This window comes from Acanthisitta chloris, unplaced genomic scaffold, assembly GCF_000695815.1.
Source record: "Acanthisitta chloris isolate BGI_N310 unplaced genomic scaffold, ASM69581v1 scaffold27280, whole genome shotgun sequence".
Taxonomy (NCBI): Eukaryota; Metazoa; Chordata; class Aves; order Passeriformes; family Acanthisittidae; genus Acanthisitta; species Acanthisitta chloris.
Window position 1 is genome coordinate 137,234 of NW_008650433.1, and position 15,206 is coordinate 152,439.

Consider the following 15,206-nt stretch of genomic DNA (forward strand, 5'->3'; position numbering starts at 1 on the left):
TGAATGTTTCTTCATGAACATGTGAACCAGAACTAAAAAAATACCTAGTGTATCCCTTAATATTAGAAACATTGGTATCTTAAATGTTCCTGAGCTCACTCCTATTCATTCATTCATTCATTTTCTTAGTTTATGCAATTGAAATACTAACAGGAATTAAGACTACACTCTTTAAATTACAGTCAAAACAAATTGTCACAGTCTGTGGGAATAAAAAAGTGCAATTGCAATTATTTTTTTTGCATGCTGTGCTGTGAAACTAAAATACTGCTTATCTTTCTTCAAATCAAACCATAGGTCTTATTCATATCCTCTTTAATTTCTCTCTGAAAACAGTGGCTTGCAAACTGCAAAGCAACATTTGCTGGGGGCTCACGCGATGGAGTTATTACCTGCCAGCCCGGGGACTCAGAAGAGAAGGTAATGAACAGCCAGTATTGTTTCTCTCCTGTAAAGTGACGTGTGTGATACACCTTGTTTTCGAACCCACAAGAGCTTGCTGTACTTCCTCCTTGACTCTCTGATGGGCTTGGCCATAATCCAGTTTTCACACTTCAGGCTCGAAATTATTGTTGTTGCCTCAGTCCTGGCCACAGGAAATGGCAAGTATTCAGAGGAGATACTTCTGCCTCCCTAGTCTAGATGAGGAAGCAGAACTAACTCTGCCTGGGTTGAATGTGCTCTTTTAGAAAGATGTTGCAGCAGTAGTTTTCCACAGTGCAGTGTCTCTGAAAATCATTCCTGGTGTACTGTGCTTCCAGATTACTCCCATTTAATATACAGTTGTTACAAACTTGGTCTGCCCAACAGCAGCACTTGCCTGGTTGAAATACACTTAGATTAGTAGTTATGAAGCAATGACTATGAAATGGCCAGTGAAATTATTTATCCTGTAGGTAAGTATTTAAGAGCTAAGACAAAATATCTCTTTATCAATTTTTTACAAAAAAAAAATCATAGGCACATGTACATGTGTATATCTTTATTTATTTATTTTTATTTTTGATTCCAGTTAAGAAATCAATATTTTCAGAAATCAGAACCATCAGCAGTCATTATTGTTAATTGCCATACTAAGTATAGGAAACAGATCATATCTTGATGGTGTATAATGAGTTCAGAAATGTTATTTTGTGGGTTTTTTTGCCTTTTGGAGGAAAAAGAATGAAGGGTTGGGAGAAATAAAAGAGAGGCTGGAGAGAATTAGCCAAGATTGGGAAGCACATCAGCATGTAGAAAAAAAGTCATATTTCCTCTTTCCATGTATTTTAACTTATAAAAGATAATTATGACATTTTCAGAATTACAGACTTGCCTGTTGTAACCCTTTATTTTTCAAATACCATGTTTTATTCTTACGTTGGTTTCAGTTTGTCTGTCTTTTCACCCAATTCACTTTATTTTCTTCTGTCTTTATTTTAACCTCTCTTTCCCATCTCTGTGTAGTTGTCCTCCTGTCTTTGAACTCCCTTGATTTTAATTTTTTTTAGCCATTTCCCAAGAATCCCAAACCCTTGCCACCCCTGCATTTTGGCTTCCTTGACTTTTATTAGCAAATCTGATTTGCTAATAAATCCTCTGGCTGCAATCACAGGCAGTGGGAAAACTGTTCAATCTTCCCTCACCTAGCACTGGCACCTGCAAAGGTTAGACACCTTCCAGTGCATTTAAATAAGATATTGCCTCTTCAGTAATTGTAATGATGTACAGGGAAGTTACAAGTGAGCTATTCTCAAATCTAAATAAGGGAGACCTGGAATATGTGCTACTACTTCTCCTGCAAGTGCATCAGGAGAGGGAGATAGACTGTATGGAACGTGCATGGGCATTCTCTTCCCTCTGATGCACAACGCCCTGAACAGTGACTTCAGACTGTAGTGTTACATGTCTTGCTGTAGACAGCTTAATTTGTCCTCTTCATCCCTCTTTTGGAAACCCATAGAATGGGATGGAGGATCACACATCTTGCTGATCATCTGCATTGTTTCTTTTTTGAAAAAGTGGAGGGGAAAGAATGCTGAGGAGAAAGAATAAACTGTGAACTGAGCTCACGTAGCTGGCCTAAACACACCTAAAAGTCAGTAAATGTCATATTCCACTGGTGTGGGGTTTTTTTTAACTAGGTGTTCTCTGTTTCAGAATTAAATGTCTGTTTTATGAAGCCAGGGTTAGTATTTACACTGCTTATCAGACAGACTGAAAAAAAGGGTTTCTTGTTCCCTCAGCAGTTCCTGGTTTCTTCCCAGCATTATTCCTTCAGCCCAAAATGCATTACTCCTTGGAAGTTGACAGGATGGTAGGTCTTTGATCATAGGCATATTTCTTTTCTTCCCCTACTCATTCATCCATCACTTGAAGCAGCTATTCCCAAAGGAACAGTCTGTTTCTTCAACAGAAGTGTAATGGGACAAAGAGGTCAGGGAAACTGAGGAAATTTGATTAGAAAGGGACAAGGAAAAATTACTCCTGGACTGTCAGGTATTTGTTTTCTTAACTTTCATCTCCATTTCTCCCTCAACATGCCTGACTAAAGAATCTAATAATTGTAGGGGGGGGGAAATCTGTTTTATAGTGGTAGTCACAAGGAAACCTGCTTAAATGTTTAAACTCATTGCGGTTTAGTCTAAGGCCTGAAATCTTCTGGCCTCACAGAAATTACTTAGCCAAGCACAAAACCAGGATACTTCTGGAAAACATTCAGAAATAACTGTAAGGAAGAAGAAGCAACACCTTGCTCTACAGAAGGCAGAAATCTTAGATTCTCAGAATTCCCCACCTGGTAAAAAACTTGAGGTGAAAATAGTCCCCTCTACAAATGAGACAGACATGAGACCAAAGTCAGCATTATCACAAGTGGCTGCATCACAAATGTCTGCTGATGCTGGTAACTACTTTGGCACCAGTTTCTCTAATCAGATCTTATTTCAAAATAATTGCACATGATTTATTGACCATTGTTGCTGTTACTGAAAATGGGCCAAGGCAAAAATTGCTTATTCTGATATTAAAGAAGCTTGAAATAGAAGTTGTCTAGGTCAGCTGCTAGAGCTAGCAATTTTCCTGAAATTGGGTAAAAGCTTCGTGTCCCAGAATGTCTTTCCACCCTCTTATTATTGCGACAGATTACATGATTTGGAGGTGTGTGATTTGTAAGCTTTGACGCTACTTTGAGCAACAGAATCTCAATGACATAGGAGGAAATTTATACAGGAAAGTTAACTGCATGTACTATTGTGCTGCTGTCCAGGTGTAAGTCTTAGATGAGTACAGATATCAGTATATTCTTTTGCCTTACTAAGCAGGGATTTTTTTTAATCTAGTCAAAGCAGAGTTTGTTTCTTCTTCCGCTTTTCTGGAAAAGAGATACGTGGAAGATTTTCTTTTTCTTGTAAATTAACATGACTAATTCAAAAAAGTATTTATGTCCTAATGAGGCATTCCATTTATTCTCCCAGTCCAAAGTCAGTGTACACCTTTCTCAAGTCTTGCTCATCCCAAAGCTCACCGCAAACTCATGGATGTGGGCTTTGCAAACTGGAACTATTGATGGATATATAAACATGCTGTATCCCAGAAAAATTTGCCAGGAAAAATCAAAATGTACCTGTTACTATGAGTATCCCTGTGGCTAAAGCTCAGTCACTCTAGGCCACCAATAAGACTGGAGGTGTAACCTCTTGGGACCATAGTCATCTGGAGTTGAGATACAGTAAAGTTGAAGGCACAGTGAGTTAAGCTAGAAATTCTTAATAGTCAATAATCAATTATCTGACTGCTGTTTGACAGATCCATGGATTGACAATGAGGTAAAATTGGCCCAGGAAGGCAGATTTTCTAAAGAAGGAACACAGTTGTGTTTAGATTTCTCCAGACAGAATAGTTTCTACTATCCTTCTAGTCCAGTGGATATTTAAGAATGCACAGCTTATGCTGTTCTGACATTTTATCTCTGATATATATGCACAAGTTTGTATATATCCTCAATTTCCTAGATTGTGAGAAAAGGTTCTGTCTGCTGACATCTCAAGTCAAACAGAATGCCTTAATAAAATGCACTCACAGTGAATAAACCCTTGCACACAGAGCTTATTTTGTTATGCTGGGACTCTGCTGTGCCAATAAATGACTAAAGACTGTGTTGCTATCAGAGTGTTAATGTCTTAAGAAATAATTATGTAACTGTCATCTCTTTTCAGTATGTAAAAATGATTCCTTGAAAAAAACAAGAAGGTCTGTGATCTAAAGATTAGTGCTTTGCTGTCTCCCTGGACTGCTAACAATACAGAACAGTAATTCTGTGAGTGAAAAAAACTAAATCAGAGTGCTGCTGCTAGGGAGTGTGTCCTTCTTAGGTGCTGCATTTACTAGCTGCATAAAGGACTGTGCAAATAATCCGAATACTCTAAACATTTGGTATTTTCAGCAGCCAAAACCAGTAACGTAAAACACTCTTATTACTATAGCAATCAAACTAGAAATTGAGCAGTGCAAAGGCTTTGATCATTCCACCTGAGCCCTCGCTGCTGGGGAATAACAGAAATATCACTTAGTCCAGTAATTAATGTCTTTTCAACTTCCAAGGAATATTTCATTTTATGCTGAAAGAGAGAGGAAGATAAGTTACAATCATGAAATTGTAGAGCAATATAGAGTTGAGCATCAGTAGTTTAGGGAAATTTTGTATCCAGTATATTTTCTTTCAGTGAAGAAGAAGAGGTTTTCATGTAATGTGAAAGCCCTTCCTCACCCCTTTCTTTGGCTTGCCCTGGTTTTGGAAGCAGTACAGAAAAGACAGTGTTTTCTGGCAAAAAAGACCATGGAATTCACTTATTTGCTGCTTCCGCCCTGCTCCCCCCACCCTTTAAAGTAAATTCCATGGCAAATTAGAAATTATATGCGGATTCCAATATTTTTGAAAAACCAAGTGAAACTTGGTAGCATGCTGAACTTCAGAGGAGCTTAAGACAGAGACAAACAAGATTTGAAGAACACAAGCCAGCACACCTGTGAATTTACTGGAACACAGTGATCTGTCTGCTCTTGTCCTCTTCTTATCTTGAATTTAGCTTTACTAAGCTTCATTTACATGAACTGCATGGAAGCCAAGATATAAAGGGGTTTTTGAAGAGTACTAAACAGAAGAAGAAAACCATTTAAGCAATGCTAAAGGCATAAAATTAAACATCAGAAAAACTTAGAGCTTGGTTTGTCATGGTTTTATAGAAAAGGAGTGCAGGATTTGGGACAATACTTTTAATAGTAAGGCCAATGGAAAGAAGACAGACGAAATACTTCGTTAGCCTCATCAAAGTTAGCAAGATTTCACATTTCTGTGTTTTCTGCCTTTGTACTGATGGTAATTTTAATAAGAATTCCAGATGCTGATTAACACAGTGTGCTTGTGCACTGAAATCAGGTACATGGGCAGACTGGGCAGATGTCATTGTGTTTGGTACTTTACAGCATTTACATGATGACTCTGTTCATGTAAAATGTAATGGAGTTGTAATATATATATATATAAAATAAGGAAAGCTGCATTAGATGTACACAGAGTGCAAATGTTAGTCCTTGGCAAAGAAAAGAGGAACACTTATTTTTTGAAGAGAGCGGTTAGTCCCCTAATCTTTGAAACGCTAATGTAGGTCAATTAGAATTTTTATTACTATTGCTACAGGACTTACACTGACATTTTAATAGCTCCAGAATTACAAACCAGTGAATCATTGCTGGTGAGAGGAAGGAATACAGAGCTGTCTCAACTTGTGTCATTGACATGTAGTGAAACAAAACTGGCATTTTCCATGGATTTTTTTCCTTATGACAGTCATAACTTAAAAGTTCTATGCAAAACATTTCCATTGTAATATGCCAAGTAATAAGCCCAGCAGTCACAAAGCTTATCCTGGAAATTTCATTAGATCTATTACGTCCAAAAAATAGAAGTATTTATAAACAATAAAATATTTAGAAATAACAAAGTTCAGTTTTGTTCATCCCTTGAGAACCCTTCCTAATTGTTTTAGTACTTTGCAATATGAGCTCTTTTTAATAACAAACCAAGCAAATTTAAATAAAAGTATTGTTTCAAGAGTTTTCTAACACAATTTCACTGTAAGTTCCTGAGCCACTAAGATGAATCAAAGCTAATAAATCTAGAGATCTAACTGAAGATATTTAGACTGGAGTTTACCACTCGAATTAAAGCTTGATTTTTATTAAGAATGCTGTGCATGTTGTATGTGATATTTCCAACCAATTATCAGGTTGAGGCAAGCATTGCTAATACTGCTGACAAGTTATGCTATTACAGATGGGCTGTGCTTCCTATTGCATGCATTACACTGACACTATACTTTCTTTCCTTTCCTTTTCTCCTGTGCCATGCTTGCTGTGTAGCAAATGGAATCTCTTGCAGTAAGTTGAAGTTCTTTCATATTTTTTGTCCATCTGTAGATGGACTAATACACCCCAATTTTACTGTTTTACTTCTAAGCATGTTTTCCTTTTTCGTTATAATTTTCCTGTAGAACATCTGGTTCTACATGTGGTGACTAAACTAATTTACTAATGTGTGTTCTGTGAATCCAAAAATACTGTGCCAAAATTCTGACACCTTCATATGCTGTTTCAAATGGTCATTTATATGCATTTTTAAATATCAAGCCTTTGAATGGATGTAATATGCTGGAGTGGAAAACAACATTTTTTGTTATTTTTGAATTCATAATTTTCAATTTGTCCTAATGAAAAACTACAATTTATAGTGAGCAGTTATGTTTCAAATAGTTTATACATTGATGAACAGTTTCACCACTATTGATTTCTAATACTTACTCCAGAAGAACAAAAGTTGAGTTAATTGATACAGTAACTAAATACTGAGTCAAACTAGAATAATCAATTTTACCTTAGTTTGTCATCATTCTTAGCAGCCAGAAGGGTGAAGTTGAATTATTGTTCCTCAAGGACTAAAAAATATCAGGTGTTACATGCCAAGCTATCACGAGATTTGTAGGGGTTTTTTATGATGTTATGCTGTGTCCTGGTTTTCAATTAATATTTAACTCCCTGACAACTGCAAGTATATGTGTATGTAACTGCTATGTAGTGTTGCCAGTTCTCCAAAATTTGAATACTGTGAATTTGATCCCTGCTGGAGAACCTCAGGAGCCCCTGCTTGTGAACTGGATGGGACCAGGGAGGCAGCAAGTGTCCCTGGGCTGGCGCGTGGGGCGAACACTTAGCAGCTTCCCTGGCTGGGCTACCAGCCAGCCCCTGACATGCCCAAGCACAGTTCAAGAGAAGACAGAAGCCAGAGCCATTTCCAGGAGGTTGTATCAGAACAGTCAGTCTTTATTTAGAGAGGAGAATGGTTAGCCACACAAATGCAAACTTGGCAGTGTTCAGTGCCCCTGGCTACAGGGAATGGCCTCTGGGCAGATTTATTTAACTGGCAGTGTTGCTCATGCCCTACCTCTTTGCTCTCTTGGCCACTGATAGGCTCTGTCCCTTCCCACAAGACAGTTCTGTCCTGGCGCATCCGTTCCCCCTGTTACGTGAACTGCACCGTTCAACCCTGTGTGATCTGCAAACTCACTGAGGGATGGCTGCTTGCTGAAATTCCTCCTTTCCATTTGGGGCAGGAGCACTGCAACCCTGCCCACCAGTAACAGACATTAAACATACCAACTCAGATATCAGAGACAGTTTATCCATAATGGCACAGAGCTCAGACCGGGCAAATTTACAGTGCTGAGCTCTCCTCCTGTGGCAGACCAGTACTGAGGTGTAAGCAGCCCTGTCTGCCTGGCCTGCAGGAGGACAAACCCTGCTAGGTTGACACCTGCTGGCTTGGCACTCTCTTCTGCTCCCACTCTCCTCCATGACATTCAGAAGGAGACTAGTTCTGCCTCATTTTGGCAGTGCCCTTGGCTAGCTGTGCATAGATGGGTAGTTAGTGTCCACCTCACCCTGATGAACAAAGATGAAATTTGCTTTGGAGCTCAACCTCTCAGCATTGGTTGGTTGGTGCAGAAATTTTGGGAACTGGAACACTAAGGCTACGGTTCTAATTTTGGCTTGTTAATAAAAAATGTGGCACTTACTTATTGAACCATATGTAAATAAACACTTCACATTAATATTTATAATGTTCTTAAAGTACTTTTTCTTAGTATTTCTGCTGTCATTTGCAGAGACCCCAGTTTAGCAGAGAGCTGCTGTATATATGCTGGTAGCTAAGCATGTGTGAAGTGCTTTAAAGAAGCAAAGACATTAATAACTTCTTCTTTTCTGCCATGTTTGGCATGAAACTCTGCTCTAGTTGTTCCAAATAGATGGAAGGGTCACTGAGCCCACCCTTGGTCACTGTGTCTGTAAGAGTAGACAAGTCAAATATGGCTTGAAGTCTGTAAGGCTTTCCTGCCAAATGGCCAGTACACAGTCAAGACTTGAATTTGCAGAATTTTCACTTCTTAGATAATTTGCCAAGCATTAAATGCTTCTCCATTGCCCACCATGATCCAGCTGTGGAACTATGAGATTCACACTCCTGATAGACACAAGAATACCAGGACCACAAACATGTTAAATTGACTTTTCTGGCAGCTTTGCCCATCACACATTATTTTCATGTCTGACACCTTTTGTGTCATGCTGCATATTACAGTAGAAGTTAATATTCATAAAGCAGTATCTACTTAATCTGGGATAATACATCATAGAAGCTAAATATGATCTTACACATTAAACTCCATCCATCTGTTGTATAGTTTCTTTAAGATGGTGGAAAATCCATGAGCAGAGTTTTAAGTTCCAGAACTGGCATTTCTTCCTTCACGCTCCTGGCTGGATTTATTGCCTCTATTCCTGTTGCCTCAGAGAAGCAGGCAGGAGCATTGACCCTCTTGGACAAGTACTTATCTCTTGGATTTCCATTCCGACAGAAGAGGTCTTCAGCCATGTCTGAAGTTGTAGAGTTTCATGTCCTATGCAGCAAAGTCACTTCCCCCATATTCTGTCTCTGCTTTCCAGCTACAAACTGGAGACAGTGAAGCTAACCAATTTAGACTTGTTTTGAGACTGATTCTGGCATGTGCTACACGAGAGCTGGCCATCATCATTTTGATTTTCAATGTCATATATGACTTACCTGCAGAAGAAAAATCATTACTTATGTTCTGAAATAGTATATGATCATATTTCAGTAAAATAATGCTTTTGGAGAACAGAACTAGCTCAATATGTTTTATTTGCTAGTGAAAATTATTTCTACTCACTGATATTTATTAATTATTTCTTTTCCTACATATCTTTCCTTAGCAATTGGAACTCTGTCAGAGATTATATAAACTGCACTTCCAGCTGCTGTTGCTTTTTCAGTCCTACTGTAAACTCATTGGACAAGTGCACGAAGTGAGTTCTATGCCAGAGGTATGTAACAAACTATAAAGTCTTATACCAAAAATTCCACTTTATTTTCATGTTATTTTTGTTTGTGTGGACTTAACACCAAAGATTACACTATTTCATCCTGAATATAAGGCTGTAGGCATGCATAATTAACTAAATACCTTAATGTCATGTCTTTTTAATCCAGTAATGTTTACAAGCTTTTTTTTTAAAGTATTTTTGACACAGCACAATGTCATGCTTCAAATATGTAATACTTTGAAATATCTTTGAGGTGATCGCTTTAAGTTGAATGATCATCATTTAAGGAAAGATTTAACTTGCTATTCCATAAGTATTTTTTTTCCTGGTAGGGTGTATGTATTTTAAAGTATTGAGGAGAAGTTATTGTAATTTGTTCTATAAAACAAAATTTGAAGTTATAACGTGTTTTATGACAGATTCTAGTAGTTCAGAGATGGTTTAAAAATGGAAATGGTTTGTTTTGTTAGATGTGCTGTAGTAGTACAAAAGTTTGAATACTTTCTGTATCTTAAGCAACTGTTCTGAGGGCTGGCTCAGAATGTGCCTGGGCTGTTCACTTCTGAGAGAAGACAGAACAGTAAGCGTCTAGTCTGCTACTGCTAGGGTAGTCTTAAGTTTTAGAAATATTTTGTGTTCCTTATTAGGTAATTGATTTCTGTAACTGTATTTCACAGTTACAACTTTTTTAGATTGTTATATATAATCCAGCCTGGGGAACTGTGGAACAATTTTATGAGGAATACCTGTTTCACCATGACATTTGCATATATTGCTGGAGCCATAAGGTGTTAAAGCTTGTTTAAAGGAAGTTCCATTGTTTATTCATGTGACAGTGGTTATTTTTAGCATCTATGAGCATGAAAAGGATCCTTAGAAATTACTTTACTAATTATTTATGAATCTTGTGCCATATTAACTTTTCAGCCTGACAAAGAGTTATACAATTCCTGTCCATCTGTTAATCATATCAGATCCTATGTATGTTTTGTAAATAAATAACAAGATCTTGCTAGGAGAAGTATATGTTTTTTCAAACTTTTCTGCTGTGAAAAAAGTAGTGAAAGAGGGAGAAAAATAAAAGCTGTTTAGATGTGCTTTTGCATTTTAGCAAACCAAAACTACAGCATAAGGTTAAAGGAAGCACAAAGTTAAAAAATCTGTAGTTAGTATTGTCCCTAGATTGTACAGCGATCAAGAAATGTCCTTGTGTTAAAATGGGGTCTTTCCCAGTGTAGTAGTAAGAACAGCTTTGAAATACCTACTCCTTTTGGGGCCTATGGAGAATGAAAATACCCTTCTCTTGCCTTTCTCCTTGGAACAGCTATTAAATATGTCAAGAGAACTGAGTGAGCTGAAGAAAAATTTGAAGGATGCTACTGCTGCAATTGCAGCTGAGCCTCCAACAGCAGAATCTGAGCCCACATTCAACTCTACCGAAGCAGCTATTCAGTCCATGCTGGAGTGTTTGAAGAACAATGAACTCGTTAAAGCTGTCCGACAAATAAGAGAATGCAGGCAAGTTTTGCTACATGTTTCATACTACACTTTCATGTTGTTAGAAGAGTATGCATTTATTATCTTCCTAACTCTGTACTATGTGTAATGTGCTGCACATTACATGTAGTCCTGTGAGGCTCTTAATCTTTTTATAGAGCTGATTCCGTACAGGTGCATGTCACTGGCATCAGCTAACATTCAGCCCAGTTTCACTTACTTGATTGAGTTTTCTTCAGCCTTTTTTTTGGATAGTAGGAGCTGTGCTTGTATGTGATTTCAGTGCCTGATACCAGAGTCTGAGTAACAAATGAGTAGTGTAAAACAGTAAGTTGCTTTCAGCTTGTAAGCAGGTGCGAGTCTGTGCTCCTTTTAGAGATCTCATAGCTTCTGTCTGTGCTAATATACCGATAATGACGTGCACATTCTTTTCCTGTTTGCAATTGCAGGATTTTGTGGCCCAATGATATCTTTGGAAGTAGCTCTGACGATGAAGTCCAGACACTACTGAACATTTACTTCCGCCACCAAACCCTGGGTCAGACAGGCACCTATGCACTGGTGGGCTCCAACCAAAGCCTGACTGAAATCTGTACCAAACTGATGGAACTGAACATAGAGATCCGCGACATGATTCGCAGAGCTCAGAGCTATCGGGTCATCAATACTTTTCTTCCAGAGTCCAGCGTTTCCGGCACAAGTCTCTGACAGGACTCTTGTGTCCTCTTTCAAGCTGGGAGTGCTGCCCTGTGGGAGTGAGGTGGCTCAATGTCTTCTCAGCCTTACAAAGGTTTGGTCAAACTGTACTCACCCTTGTTACGTTTAGGATTTCTTCTAAAAAGCGATGGGCTGAACTTCAAATGTGTAGCAATACTGTAAGGACAAAGGTAGCATAGAGCATCTGGGACAACATCCTTTGTTCTGTGTTGCACAAAAATCAGTTAGCATTTCACTGAGCAACTGCAACTCACTACTGAAGAAGTGACTTCCATTGCATACCAAAGCCTACTACACTGAACAATACTTCCTTTATAGCAAATTAATTTTAGGTTGGCAAAAGTGCAATGTTTCCTTCACAAAATAGTATTTTTTTGTTAAAAAAAAACCTTGTACATTTTTTCCTTTTTTTCTCTTATTTAGTTGAGTGAAAGATGGGCGGAATGAAGCTGGCCACGGAATCTCACAAACTTGTTGGTCACAAGCTGAGAGCCTGTGTATATGAAACAAATTGTAAATGGACTACAGTTTAATGTACACTGTAATTTGAATATGATTACTGTATCTTAAAACAACGAGCTGCTATGAAGTACATTTCCTAATGTTACTAGGCTACTGTCTCTGAAGGTACTGGATCATATTGCAGAGGTCTGTTCTTAGGCCCCCCAAGCATCATGAATGGTCTTGGTAGATTTTCTTTTTTTTTTTTTTAAGGACCTCGGCTGCTTTTTACTAGACGGTTGCTTTTATGAGTATATTTATACTATCAAAGGATGGTTGATCTAATTTAACTTGCCATTTTGTAGGAGAAAGTCCCATCACAAAGTCAAATCTTTTGAACTGTTATGCATGCATATTTTTTATTTAATATAAATTTTGAGTATAAAAAGTAAAAATATTAACGTGAAATGCAAGTTCTCATGTTAAGTTTCTTTAAAGAGATGTCTTATTTTATTTGTAATGTATATATAAAAGTCATAACTATATGGATTTTTCTTACATTTAACTGCTGTCCAGTGTTAAATGTATGCATGTAAATCTGTTGCACATCTGAGACACTTTTATTCTGACAACTATGTAACTTATTCACACTGTAAATACACTTACTGTTTTTGTGAAGTAACTTTGAAATTTGGATTAGTACATCCATTCAACTAAAATATAGAAGTCATATATAATCACAACAGAATATGTGCTTGTTGTGAAGATTGTGTTATCTGAATCCATGGTATCCCTGATTAGCAGTCCCCAAAAGACAACTTTCTCATCGTTTATGCTGAAACCATTCATTACACTGAAAGCAAACAGTGAAAAGATGTAAGGATTTTTTTGTCAGTCTGTAGCTACAGCTCAACTTGGAAGGATACAAAGATGAAAGTGGTTTCATTGGTCTTCTACTGACTGTGAAGACCTCCAGTAGTTCCTTCCACCCTAACAAATCCTATGATCCTTCACAGACACAACAAAACCTATGGTGTAACCATCTAGCTTTTTAGCATCATTTCAAAACTAAATAGGATATCAGTGAGGCTTTGCTGGGAATATACTCATTTCTACTCTAAGATGGCATGAACTCCAATAACACTCCATTGTGCTTTTACCACACCGGTACTTTAATTAGGAGTCTGCTGGTTCTCTGCATTTTGTCTCTGTGAATGCACATTCAGTTACTGCCTTCAGGTACATTTAAGCCACCAACCCAGGAGATACCTTATATGACTGGAAAGCTTCTGAAACATGGGCCTGTATTTAAACCATGGGCACTGGGACTTTTCTACACCTTTGGGATACATTAAGTCTAGAGAACTTGTTACACTAGTACCAAAACTCCCAGTCCAGTTTTTCCCTTCCTCACTTAGAAAATGTGAAGATTACATTTTTCTCTCATATCATATCTCTCATACCTATCTCGCATATCTCATGCCCTAGTTTTCTGGCATATAGTTCAGTTATCAAACAGCTGTAATTTTTTAAACATACATTTGACAGAAGCAGTGGGAAGACACTTGCACATGCATTTACAACCAGACCTTATGCTCCAGAACAATTGCATCTTCCATTCTAGTTCAGTCTGAGTGACTGAAGAAAAAACTTGCTCTTGCAGCTTGAATAATACCTTTCCCTAAAGGCAGACTAGAACCAAAGCCTACTCTCCTTAGGAAATCAAACAGGTTGTTTCCTTCCAAGCAAGGTGAAACTAAGGGGTATCAAACTGGTGCAGACTTTTATTGAACTATATTTACATCATATGTACAATGAAGTTATGTACTTATAAATAATGCAAAAGTCTTTATCCATTATCCAATGCCAGGTCAAAAGCCTCAAGTCAAAACATTGCAGAAGACTGACAGAGTACAAAGCACAAAACAGAAGAGGGCACATGGATCAGACAATGTATTTGAAGCTGTAGGTGTTATCACAGGACAGCTTCTTGCCTTTGCAGCGGCCACAGAGTTCTTGGCGATGAGGTTTCTTGACATCGATGTGTCTTTTCTTCTGAGGGCAGCAACAACGAATCTTTGAACAGAACTTAAGAAACAAGGCGAGTTAGTAGTAGTAGATCAAAGGTGCTCACTTCAGATTAGACTGACATGTAGTTTTCCTTAGATCACACCAACACATTTGGGCTGATACACTAACAGCTCTTGTGGTAAAAACCCTGCAGAGTTAAGCTGTAAGAGCCTTCTCCCCTAGAAGCACAAACCCTACCCTATGTGTAGCTAACCATAACACTGTATGAACAGAAACCTGTTCATGTAAGCCATCCACAGGAGGAGAGCCCTACCCTATTACACCTTGCCCAAATAACACTCCCTAGGATTTTGATGAAGTCAAGTTTTCTTCCAGATGAAGTCAATATCAAATTCAGCAACTGTAACTGTATATGATAACCTCTGACAATCTTAGGATACAGTTAACTTACCTGGCACTGGATTGCTTCCACTCGATAGGGATTGAAGCCCTTTTGGCACCTGCGACAGAGCTGCTTGAAGTACACCTGAGAAAAGGCAAGTTTCCAGTTACTATAGGTGTTCAGTACAGGTACCTAAATTTGTGACAAATCAGGTGTTTTGGCACAGGTTTGGTGCCATTCTTAAAAGTCTTGGGAACAAAAAAAAAAATGACTTGTTGACTACCTTATTGCTTCCAGAAATGCACCATACATAAGCACTCTCCCATCTGGTCTTGCAGTCTTTGCAGTGGAAATAGCCATACTTCTGCTCCAAGAACTGCAGAGACAGAGTTCACTGGGCATCCTACAGCATCCCAAGAACACCCACCCAGCCCCCTCATCACTGCTCCCAAAGAGAGGTTAGACACTCAAACAGGTTGGCCAAAAAGAAGTCATATACCCCATTCCTAAAGGTGTTCAAAGCCGTGTTGGATGGGGCTCATGAGCCACATGGCCTAGTGGGTGGCATCCCTGCCCATAGCAGGGAGGTCGGAGCTGGACGATCTCTAAAATCCCTTCGACCCGAACCGTCGTGCGGCTCAGTGAAACACCTGCACGGGTGAGCGCTCCGCGCTGCGGGACAGACACAGCCCGCCCGGGGCGG

General features: G+C 38.5%; 2 protein-coding genes across 3 annotated transcripts in view; one reads left to right on the forward strand and one right to left on the reverse strand.

Annotated features, from left to right (window-relative positions):
• The window catches only part of FRY (furry homolog (Drosophila)), a 137,672-nt gene extending 124,837 nt beyond the window's left edge, over window positions 1–12,835 (forward strand). For both annotated transcript variants that reach the window (XM_009085085.1, XM_009085093.1), the window contains exons 58-61: window positions 337–420; window positions 9,325–9,435; window positions 10,760–10,953; window positions 11,382–12,835. In XM_009085085.1, the coding sequence (XP_009083333.1) occupies window positions 337–420; window positions 9,325–9,435; window positions 10,760–10,953; window positions 11,382–11,640 (648 nt within the window). In that variant the 3' untranslated portion in view covers window positions 11,641–12,835. The remainder of the gene's footprint in view (window positions 1–336; window positions 421–9,324; window positions 9,436–10,759; window positions 10,954–11,381) is intronic.
• Window positions 12,836–13,857: 1,022 nt separating this feature from the next.
• On the reverse strand, window positions 13,858–14,876 carry LOC103812094. The gene is made up of 3 exons (XM_009085104.1): window positions 14,787–14,876; window positions 14,573–14,647; window positions 13,858–14,178 (listed from the first exon to the last, which is right to left on the reverse strand). Exons 1-3 carry the CDS (start codon window positions 14,861–14,863, stop codon window positions 13,971–13,973), a joined length of 360 nt encoding a protein of 119 aa, XP_009083352.1. The 5' UTR covers window positions 14,864–14,876; the 3' UTR covers window positions 13,858–13,970.
• Window positions 14,877–15,206: the final 330 nt, after the last annotated feature.

Bases quoted from the DNA above. Each gene is read 5' to 3' on its own strand.
- LOC103812094 (XM_009085104.1), bottom strand. From the start codon at position 14,863: ATGGCTATTTCCACTGCAAAGACTGCAAGACCAGATGGGAGAGTGCTT. The intron at 14,648-14,786 runs GTAGTCAACAAG...GCCTTTTCTCAG, and splicing joins GCATTTCTGGAAGCAATAAG to GTGTACTTCAAGCAGCTCTG. The intron at 14,179-14,572 runs GTAAGTTAACTG...TTGTTTCTTAAG, and splicing joins TGGAAGCAATCCAGTGCCAG to TTCTGTTCAAAGATTCGTTG.